Source organism: Daucus carota, chromosome 3 (assembly GCF_001625215.2).
Source record: "Daucus carota subsp. sativus chromosome 3, DH1 v3.0, whole genome shotgun sequence".
NCBI lineage: Eukaryota > Viridiplantae > Streptophyta > Magnoliopsida > Apiales > Apiaceae > Daucus > Daucus carota.
This window is the reverse complement of record NC_030383.2, coordinates 58,073,670-58,085,482: the sequence shown is the minus strand read 5'-3', so window position 1 is coordinate 58,085,482 and position 11,813 is coordinate 58,073,670. Positions and strand designations below refer to the sequence as shown.

Below are 11,813 nucleotides of genomic sequence, written 5' to 3'. Positions count from 1 at the left end.
TAGCTAGCTTCCTTGAAGAAATGTTGACACTTTGTTGGTTCTTGTAAAGAATTTTATTGTGTTGCAAAGTATAGCTAGTGCTCACAAGAACAGCGAGCAAAAATGGAGGAAGGTAAAAGATGATTCTCGACTGTTTTACAACAAATCTCACTGTACATCAAGTATATAGATCTGACTGATATTAGTATTCCAAAAATTTCTCAGTAAATGAAAAAACAAACTCAGAATAAAAGCCGCAATTATTTAATGAAGCAGGTTCTAACTTGGCAAAAAAAGAAAAAGAAAAAAAGAAGCAAGTTCTAAATAGAAAACATGTACTGAATCATATATATTGATAACTAGGGGCAAGCTCTAGTGTCTCTTTGTGAAGAAATATGAAATTGCCTCCATATCTTTTGTCGGAAAGGGGCTTCATCCCCTCAACAAAACTCAGGCTCTCAGAGTAGTTTAAACAATTATATATCCGTTCTGCAAATGAGCCGTCCTTAAGTAATTTGATTGTATGGGTTTTAGGATTGACGCCATATAATCTGCAACTACGGGCATTCAGAAAAAGAATGTCACCATTCCTAGAACACAGTATTATGCTATGCAACATAATAGTCTCAGGTATTCTTATAAATGTTCCAATAGCAATCTCCTTCAACTTAATATCCGGCTCTTTACATATAATTGGTCCAATAGATATCTTCTTGTTCCAAACACTACTTATCTGATTAAAAATATAAGCATCAATTGGTTCTACAGAATGCATTCGCACGTCATAGACCATGATCGCAAAAGAATCCATGAAATTCATGAGAACAAATCTTTTAAAGTTGTTATTGTCCATACAACTGAAACTAGGCAGCAACCTGAAAACCTCGACCCGAACATCAAACGATATCACAACCAGACTGATTTCCACGTCCTGCCTCTTCTGAATCAACCAAAAAGGAGATCCATTGAAAATTATTGGCTTCCATTTTTGAGAAATTTTCCCGCGGTAAAGTATGTTGGATGGAGCAATTTTCTTCCAGCAAGCAGCTTTGCATGAATATACATCAACTGCTAATGGTTTTTCTTCAATCAGGGAACCATACATTACCTTAAAATCATTCTCCACAGAATCATAACCAAATCCTGAAATGACATTACATCTTCTAACACTTCTCTTCGGAAGAGGTGGTATCACCAAGCACAGATTTGTGGCAGGATTCCAAACCGCAATTTCTAATTCTTTTGAAGCATCCGCGTGCCAACGGAAGACACATACTAATCCATTAATGCAGCCAACTATATAAGAGTTAAAGTAATTTTCATGACCTACTTCTTGATGCAGTATGAGAGAGGCTCTGCTGAGGTCGCTATGATGAAGCTGCGACTTGATGAAATTATGGTCGGTTGAGATACGCAAATTCCAGGATTTACAAACAGATTTATATTGCGAAAGTGATTTTACGGAGAGTCTAGGCAGTATCTCCCATTCAATAACTTCTGCAGGCAGGACAGGAACAAGATTGTTGCTTGCTGTTGCTTTCTTGGTTAAGGATCCTGTAATAGCCATGTTTGATATTAAACTTTGGACAAAGTTAGTAGACATAAGTTGGGTATAACTTCTTATAATAAAGAGCCACTAAGAAAACATAAATCAGTTTTGATTCGGAATTGAAGAGCTGATGTCCTCTCTATCTTATTGTATTTATTACCCTAATATCATTCTAACAATATATTAAATAGTTTTGTTTGAGAAAAATTATTTAAAACATCAACATTGCTATAATTTGTGGTTCAAAATTTTCGTCAATCTAATATTCTTTTTTTTATAGATTAATAATATTCAATTTTTATAAATTTTAACAATAAAAATTATGGAAAATATAATTTATAATTAGTCAAAGAAAATTATTATTAATAACATATATTAATATTTTAAAAATATATTTAAAAATATAATAAAATACATATTACTTCTAGTACCTATTTACAATATAGAAAACTCTGTAACCTTTTTTAATTTTTATTTTGTCTACTCCAAGACAAACAGAAAGCAATAAATAATACTCCCTCCATCCCCTTTTACATGTCACCATTTGACTCTTGACCAGTCAAATTGACCAAATTTTGACTAAACATTACAAATTATCTCTTCATTATTTTCGAAATCTGAAAGTTGCATATTAAAATACACTAAATATACTTTCTAATGATATATTTTTATTATTTTTCGAATTATATGATATATGTAAAATTTCAGTCAAAATATAGTCAATTTGACTGATCAAAAGTCAAACAAGGAAATGTAAAAGGAGACGGAGGGAGTAGTATAATTTGTAGTTCAAAATTTTGGTTATGTTTATTTATGTCACTTTATAACCAAAAGTCTGTAATAAGTAGAGTTCTCTTACTCTTACATCACTAAACATTAAAAACACTATATAAACTCCACTGTTATCCTTTTAAATATAATTTACAATTAGTTAAAAAATAAAAAGATTAACCTACTATTATTAACATATATTAATATTATAAAATATTTAAAAGACAAACTCGAAGTCAACTAAAAAATTTATATAAATACTTTTAAAGCATCCTTGTACATAGTAATCTATCAAGTAGAGATAAAAGCCAGATGTACACTTTGGTTTATTTTGGAAAAAAGTATTTATAATTTCTCGAAAATAAGCGATTTATTTATGAAAATGATAGTGTAAAATTATCATAAACAACAAGAATACCGTGTCTGTGGTTATAGTAGTGTATATAGGCAAATAAGGGAGTAGACAGTTTCAAGAGAGTCATCAATTATTTGAATATTTTAAATTAACGTATGACTAAATTAAGATTAATTACTACCTCCATCCCAAATTAGATGAATTAGTTGAATTTGGGCACGTAATTTTAGGTGCATTGACCGTCTATTTCCGAAATTTATTTTTTCTTTTGTAAATAAAAATTTCATATTTTAATTTTTATTAGCAAAAATAAAATTTTAAAAATACAGTCAATTAACTTGTGTGCCCAAAGTCAAAGTGGTCATCTAATTTGGGATGGAGGGACTAACCGAGTAAGATACAAGATAGTGAAAAGAAAGAGAGAAGAATATTGTGTTCTGTTAAAGTATTAATGTCAGTAGTGTACTCTGTATCCATTCAGAAAAAGGTATTACAAGTTCAAAATCCATTGCCTTCAAAAAGACAATGATATCTATGTGTAGTACTGGCCGGTTTCACATTTGATTTCAATCACATGTACTGAATTATATATATTGATAACTAGGGGCAAGCTCCAGCATCTCTCTGTGAAGAAATATGAAACTGCCTTCATATCTTTTGTCGGAAAGGGGCTTCATCCCCTTAACAAAACTCAGGCTTTCTGAGTAGTTGGAGCAATTATATATCCGTTCTGCAAATGAGCTGTCTTTAAGTAATTTGATTGTATGAGTTCTGGGATTGAGGCCATATAATCTGCAACGATGGGCATTAAGAAATAGAATGTCACCATTCCAAGAACAAGGTTTTAAGCTATGCAGCTCAATAGTTGTCTCAGGTATTCTTAATTTTCCAATAGGAATCTCCTTCAACTTTAATGGTCCAATAGATATCTTCTTGTTCCAAACGCCACTTCCCTGATTAAAAATATAAACATCAATTGGTTTTACAAAATACATTCCCTCTTCGTAGACCATGTGTTATATATTTGCCAAATATATGTTAATTATAAAAATAAAATTTAAAAGATATAATTTGCCTTATCCATTTGGGTTTTGGTTTTAGTCAACAATTATTTATTGACAAAGATTAGTCAATATCTTTTATTTATTTTTCCTCCCGTTGCTTTTCCTCCCGTTGCTTTGCACGTTTCTGGTTTTTACATTAAGACCATATCTTCTCTTTTAATACATACTAGTAAAGAGCTTGCGGCTGTTACTTTTTGAGTTCCTATATAACTACGCTTGACAATCAGGAGTAGTGATAAGCATCAATTCATAATCTCGCTATATCTACAATAGCTATTCTCCTTCCTCCTTCTCTATATCACACATCTAGTTACATATACATATCAATTGGGTTATATAATTGTACAATTAGTATTTTGTGGGTGTTAATTTGGAGCATCGGAAAAACTTTGTTGATATCCTGATCCTTCGTGCACGGAAAAGGAAAACTAAATTGGGTGTTGTACCGCTAAGGAGTTGCCACAAAAACCTTGCACGAGAAGGGGCACTATTCCTTAGGGCAGTGTTTTCACACGCCTCACCAGGCCACTCTCTAAACCCTGTTAATTCAATCTATATTTCAGATTTTTTATCTCCAATTTGCTTGTTAGTCTTGTTGATTTATTCTGCAATTTTTTTGCGTTGGTGCTCTGTTTTCCATCTGTTTTCATTATATTAGTTTGCCTCTGGAAACAATTGTATTACTGTTGGAACTTAAGTTTACGGTTTTGGTTATATGTATATGCTGGCTAACCAAATCTGCAGGAGCATTTTTACAACAATCTAAGGAATAGTAGTTTTTGTTGTTTACTCTGCTTGATCAACATCTTTGTACATGTGTTTAGTTAGTACATAATAAACTAGTCTGCTAAAATTATTTGTATTGTTGGCTTCTTTTGGATTCTTATAGTCAGGCACACTAATCTTGCCAATACAGACTTAATATAAGCACCAGTAAAGCATAACCTGTGAACTTATAAAATCGGAAACTTTGACTTTCTGTGTTAAGTTTTGTATGATCAAGTGTGTCCAACTAAACCACATATATATTTGTTTTGTAGCTCTGTGTTGGATTGCATACTAAAATTCAGTTGTACCTTATTATTTTATTCGACTAGTTTTAATATCATATTTGCTGTTTTTGACTTGTTATTTAAAATATTGCTTCTTGTCCTATTATTATATATTATTATTTTGACATATAGTGAATTGATTAAATTACAGTTAACAATTAATATGGCGGATACAAGAGACGACATTCGCTCGGCTAAACCCGAGAAATTTAGTGGATTGAATTTTAAGCGTTGGCAAAAACAAATGAGATTTTGGTTAACCACCTTAGGCCTTATAAGTGTTTTGGAATATCAAAATACTAGTAAAGAGACTTCTACTTCAACTCCACAAACCGAAACTTTAGCACCCACATCTTCTACTCCAACAAAACCCACTAAAGATCAAGATTATCTTTGCTTAAATAGAATTCTTAGTGCCTTGTCGGATACCTTATATGATATATATTGTGAGTTTGATTCGGCTAAAGAATTATGGGAAGCTTTAGAAACCGAGTATGGTTTTGATGATGTTGGTGCCCATAGGTTTAGTGCATCCTCCTTTTATAATTTTAAAATGGTAAATGATAAACCTATAGGAGATCAATTACACACTTTTCAAGATCATGTCAGATATCTCGAGTCCAAAGGTTCTAAATTTTCCGAAGAATTCAAAGTTTCAAATCTCATCGATAAACTCCCTCCTAGTTGGTCTGATTTTGCTAGAGAACTTCGCCACAATCAATCATCTCTCACTCTTAATAATGCTATTGTGAAAGTCCGTATTGAAAACGAACATAGGCAAAACGAGAAGTCTAAAATTGAAGTTTCCCCTAAAGTCAATCTCACCGAGGAATCCAAAAATCCAAATCGCCACAAGAGCTCTTTTAAACCCAAAAATAGAAATTTCAAAAACAGTGGGAATAAATTTCATAATAAAGGCCCATCAAAATATTCCCAAAATCAAAATCAAAACTCTTATAAGTCTAATGGTGGTTCCAAGAACAATCAAAAACATTGTTATGTATGTGGAAGAACAAATCATCTTGCTCCTCAATGTTTCTACAAGAAAACTCAACCTGTTCAAGCCAGTAATCGCTTCAAAGCCGCTCCAAAACATCAAGTCAACATGATTGAGGGAACTCCGAATAATTCATTTAGGTTAGAAAATTCTATCCCTTTAATAAATAATACAATCTATAACTCTAATGATTGGTGGTTAGACTCTGGAGCTAATATTCATGTGTGTAATGAACGTTCATGGTTTTCAAATTATCAGGAATCAAGTGGAGGAAATGTAATCCTTGGAAATGATTCGGTAGCTCAAGTGAGTGGAAGAGGAAGAATAAATTTGGAATTTACATCTGGAAAAATCTTAGTTCTTAATAATGTTCTACATGTACCTACAATTAGGAGAAATCTCATTAGTAGTTCAATTCTTCTTAGTGTAGGTTATCGCATTGTTATGGACTCTAATAAAGTTGTAATCTCCAAGAGTAATGTATTTATTGGTAAAGGTTATGTATGTGAAGGATTAATAAAATTGAATGTTTCTCCTAATCTTATTAATAATGAAATCTCTCCAATTGTCCTAAATACTGAAAATTCTTCTTTGTGGCATGAAAGACTAGGACATGTTAATTATGGTACAATACAAAGAATGATTAATAAAGGATTACTCCCAAATCATAATATTAAGGAAAGAACAAAATGTGAAATATGTGCACAATGCAAACACACTAGAAAGGCTTTTCCAAATATTGCTAGAGACTCTTCATTACTAGAATTAATTCATAGTGATGTGTGTGATAGTGGTAAGGTTCTTACTAGAGGTGGTAGAAGATATTTTGTAACTTTTATTGATGATTATTCTAAGTATTGTTATGTATACCTTCTTAAGACTAAAGACGAGGTTTTAGGAAATTTTAAAATTTATAAAGCCGAGGTTGAAAAACAAACTGAAAAAAGTATTAAAATTCTTAGATCCGATAGAGGTGGAGAATATATGGATAATGATTTTACACAATTTTGCCAAGAACATGGAATAATTCACGAAGTTACAGCCCCTTACACTCCACAATCTAACGGTGTCGCTGAAAGAAAAAATAGGACTTTGCTAGATATGATAAATTGTATGCTTGTAAGTTCAGGTGCTCCCGAAAATCTTTGGGGTGAGGCATTGCTCACCGCTTGTTATGTGTTAAATAGAATTCCTAATAAAACCACTAATATTACACCTTATGAATATTGGAAAAATAGAAGTCTAAAACTTGATTATTTCAAAGTTTGGGGTTGTTTGGCTAAAGTAGGAATTCCAGAACCAAAGAAAAGAAAAATAGGATCTAAAACAGTAGATGCTATCTTTATAGGGTATACTCAAGGTACAACAAATAGGTTTCTTGTAATTCATTCTGATAATCCCGATGTTTCCCCTAATACTATTATTGAGGCTAGAGATGCAACCTATTTTGAGGATATTTTTCCTTATAAGACTAGGATGCTAAAACAAGTCGCTAGCTCTAGTTCTAATTCAATGTCAAACATTCCTAGTACATCAACATCATTAGAAGAACCTAGAAGAAGTAAAAGAGGTAGGATAGAAAAAGATTATGGAGATGATTTTCTTGTTTATTCTGTTGAAGGTGAACCATCTACTTATTCGGAAGCTATGTCTTCACCAGATGCTCCTTTTTGGAAAGAAGCCATAGATAGTGAAATGAAATCTCTTTTGGAGAATAATTCTTGGCATTTAACTGACTTACCTAAAGGTTTTAAAACTGTAGGGTGTAGATGGGTATTTAAGAAAAAATTGAGGCCTGATGGATCTGTAGATAAGTACAAAGCTAGGTTAGTTGCTAAAGGGTTTACACAAAAGAAAGGAATTGATTATTTTAACACATATTCACCTGTAGCTAGCATAACCACTATTAGGACTCTCCTAGCCTTAGCTTCTATTTATAAATTACATATACACCAAATGGATGTTAAAACAGCCTTTTTAAATGGTGATTTAGAGGAAGAAATTTATATGGAACAACCAGAAGGTTTTATAGTAAAAGGGAAAGAAAATAAAGTATGTAGGTTAGTAAAATCGATATATGGTTTAAAACAAGCCTCTAAAGATTGGTTTAAAAAATTTGATTGTGTGATTACTAAATATGGATTTGTTTCAAATGAATATGATAAATGTTTATATTATAAAGTGATTGGTGATGAATATGTCATTATATGCATTTATGTGGATGATATTTTAATTTTTAGTAGATCAATGTCTTGTATTGTTGATATTAAAAATTATCTTTCTAAAAATTTTGATATGAAAGACTTAGGAGAGGCAAATGTGATTTTAGGAATGAGAATTTTTAGAAGTGAAAAGGGGATTCACATATCATTAAGTCATTCAATTGAGAAAATGCTTAAAAAATATAATTATATGGATTGTAGACCTGTATCAACACCTTATGACTCGAGTGTAGCTCTTAATAAAAATAAAGGCAATCCTATTTCACAACATAAATACTCTCAAATAATAGGCTCTCTACTATACATCTCAAATAGAACAAGACCTGACATATCTTATGCTGTAGGAAGACTTAGTAGATATACAAGTAACCCAAGTCAAGAACATTGGACAGCTTTAGAGAGAGTACTTAAGTATTTAAAAGGCACTATAGATTATTCACTTATATATAGTGGTCATCCTGATTTACTAGAAGGATATTCTGATGCAAATTGGGTAACTGATTCACGTCAAGTAAAATCCACTTCCGGTTTTATATTTTTGTTTGGTGGTGGTGCTATATCTTGGGGTTCCGTTAAACAAACTATAATTGCTAGAAGTACATCTGATGCTGAGTTAATTGCTCTTGACACTACATGTTTGGAAGCTGAATGGCTTCGTAATTTGTTACTTGACTTATCGTTTTTGTTTAAAATTGTTCCACCTGTTCATGTACATTGTGATTCTACTGCTGTTCTTGACTTACTGGCACAGGAAACTGTTAATGCTAAATTGAATAGGCATCTGCAAATACGTTACAAATCAATCAAGCGCTTGATGAGAGATTATGTGACCTTAGATTTTGTAAGGTCAGAAGAGAATTTATCGGATCCTTTGACAAAGGGTCTATCTAGGAAAAAGATCCTAGATTCATCGAGGGGAATGGGGTTAAGTCCATAATTATGCATCATCGACAGTGGCAACCCTACTTGTTTAATAAGTTCCAAGGGTAGAAACAAGCTGAATAGATGATTGTGTGTGAGCCTTCAATATAAGGAGTAATACTCCTTAGAAGATGTACATAGATACATTCTTCTACCCCATTCCTATGATGATGAAGTGCTCATATAGTGAACGGTAAGGTTGAGTATTTATACTCTTAATAAGTCTTAAGGCAGAATTTGCAAGGTATTTATCCGTTCACTAATACCTTTGAGGACTTACCTACGTGAGAGGAGTTGTGTGGCCGCAACTATGAGGTACGGGCTAATCTCTAAAACTCTCATGAGTCGGTTATTGCGCATGGCCATTATAGCGCAAGCCCTAACAATTGTTTTTCCGTATTATGTGTGCTTTTGTCAATTTTTGGTTAAAAGATTCAAGTTCCAGGCCTAGTCCACTTAGTTTCTTCAAAATGCGACAAATGTCACTAGGCGCGGGTTCCAAGCCGGAAGCTACCCGTGTTGAATACATAATAACATAAGCTCCATATTATATTTGCTGTATTAATTTGGTTGTTTTAAATTTTATTTTGGGGGGGATTGTTATATATTTGCCAAATATATGTTAATTATAAAAATAAAATTTAAAAGATATAATTTGCCTTATCCATTTGGGTTTTGGTTTTAGTCAACAATTATTTATTGACAAAGATTAGTCAATATCTTTTATTTATTTTTCCTCCCGTTGCTTTTCCTCCCGTTGCTTTGCACGTTTCTGGTTTTTACATTAAGACCATATCTTCTCTTTTAATACATACTAGTAAAGAGCTTGCGGCTGTTACTTTTTGAGTTCCTATATAACTACGCTTGACAATCAGGAGTAGTGATAAGCATCAATTCATAATCTCGCTATATCTACAATAGCTATTCTCCTTCCTCCTTCTCTATATCACACATCTAGTTACATATACATATCAATTGGGTTATATAATTGTACAATTAGTATTTTGTGGGTGTTAATTTGGAGCATCGGAAAAACTTTGTTGATATCCTGATCCTTCGTGCACGGAAAAGGAAAACTAAATTGGGTGTTGTACCGCTAAGGAGTTGCCACAAAAACCTTGCACGAGAAGGGGCACTATTCCTTAGGGCAGTGTTTTCACACGCCTCACCAGGCCACTCTCTAAACCCTGTTAATTCAATCTATATTTCAGATTTTTTATCTCCAATTTGCTTGTTAGTCTTGTTGATTTATTCTGCAATTTTTTTGCGTTGGTGCTCTGTTTTCCATCTGTTTTCATTATATTAGTTTGCCTCTGGAAACAATTGTATTACTGTTGGAACTTAAGTTTACGGTTTTGGTTATATGTATATGCTGGCTAACCAAATCTGCAGGAGCATTTTTACAACACCATGATGGCCAAAGAATCCATGAAATTCATGAGAACAAATGTTTTTAATTTGTTTTTGTCAATACAACTGAAACTAGGCAGCAACCTGAAAACCTCGAGCCGAACATCAAACGATATCACAACCAGACTGATTTCAGCATCCTGCCTCTTCTCATTCAACCAAAAAGGAGATCCATTGAAAATTATTGGCTTCCTTTTTGGATAAATTTCCCCGCGGTAAAGGATGTTGGAGGGAGCTATTTTCTTCCAACAAGCAGCTTTGCATGAATATACATCAACTGCTAATGGTTTTTCTTCGATCAGGGAACCATTCATTACCTTAAAATCATTCTCCACCGAATCATAACCAAATCCTAAAAGGACATCATATCTTCGAACACTTCTCTTCGGAAGAGGTGGTATCACCAAACATAGATTTGTGGCAGGATTCCAAATCACAATATCCACTTTTGAAGCATCCTTGACCCAACGGAAGACACATACTAATCCATCAATGCAACCAACTACAAAAGAGTTATAGAAACTTACTTGATGCAGTATGAGAGAGTCTCTGCTGAGGTTATGATGAAGCTGCGTCTTGACGAAATTATGGTCGGTTGAGATAAGCAAATTCCAGGATTTACAAACATGTTTAAACCGCAAAAGTGATTTCACAGGAAGTCTAGGCAGTATCTCCCATTCAATAACTTCTGGAGGCAGGACAGAAACAAGATTGCTGCTTGCTTTTGCTTTCTTAGTTGAGGATCTTGTAATGGCCATATTTGATATTAAACTTTGGACAAAGTTACGAGTCCTTATAAAGACATAAGTTGTGTATAACTTCTTATAACGAAGAACTACATAAGAAAACATAAATCAGTTTTGATTTGGAATTGAAGAGCAGATATTTGTCCTCTATCTTATAGTATCCCTAATCCTAATATCATTAGAACAATATATTGATAAAGTATCTAAAGCATACTATTAATATTTATCAACTAAATTTGATAAGTAACTTTCTAGCGGTTCATCCAATATTTTACAAAATTAAGTGAACATACAATTTTTTAAGTTTATGTAACTATGAATTATGACAAATATATTTAGTTAAATTCGCCTCTTTAAAAATAATAACAAAATTTGTATTATAAAAGTAATAATGTAATATTAAACTTAATGAAAATAAATTTGTACAAAACTAACTTAATATAAAATTTTCACTTATCTATAAAATTAAAATAAATAAAAATAAATGCACTCATAATTAAACTCTCTAAAATTGTTACACAAGAGCCTGAACAATTAGAACATAAGGTGAAATGTCAGCCAGAAAATGAGCACCATTCGACAGGGCCAGATACAGATACAGAAATTAGAAATCTTGTTGGTTTTTTTAATAGGATTTTAGTAGCTACCTGTGTATCCACATATGGACTATACTTGACAAATATAAAAATTTGGTGTGAAAGATGAGGGTTATTTGGAAGATCTTGATAAGTAGCTAGTTTCTTGAAG

The 11,813-nt window shown here is 32.5% G+C and overlaps 2 protein-coding genes across 2 annotated transcripts; both read right to left on the bottom strand.

The window, feature by feature from the left end:
- Positions 1–322: 322 nt before the first annotated feature.
- On the bottom strand, positions 323–1,546 carry LOC108212767 (F-box/kelch-repeat protein At3g23880-like). The gene has a single exon (XM_017384481.2). It carries the CDS (start codon positions 1,544–1,546, stop codon positions 323–325), a length of 1,224 nt encoding a protein of 407 aa, XP_017239970.2.
- Positions 1,547–10,310: 8,764 nt separating this feature from the next.
- On the bottom strand, positions 10,311–11,078 carry LOC108212766 (F-box protein At1g52495-like). Its single transcript, XM_017384480.1, has one exon. The coding sequence runs from the start codon at positions 11,076–11,078 to the stop codon at positions 10,311–10,313; it is 768 nt and encodes a 255-aa protein (XP_017239969.1).
- Positions 11,079–11,813: the final 735 nt, after the last annotated feature.

What these genes read in the sequence shown, in the direction of transcription:
- LOC108212767 (XM_017384481.2), bottom strand. Translation starts at nt 1,546, where the DNA reads ATGGCTATTACAGGATCCTTAACCAAGAAAGCAACAGCAAGCAACAAT.
- LOC108212766 (XM_017384480.1), bottom strand. Translation starts at nt 11,078, where the DNA reads ATGGCCATTACAAGATCCTCAACTAAGAAAGCAAAAGCAAGCAGCAAT.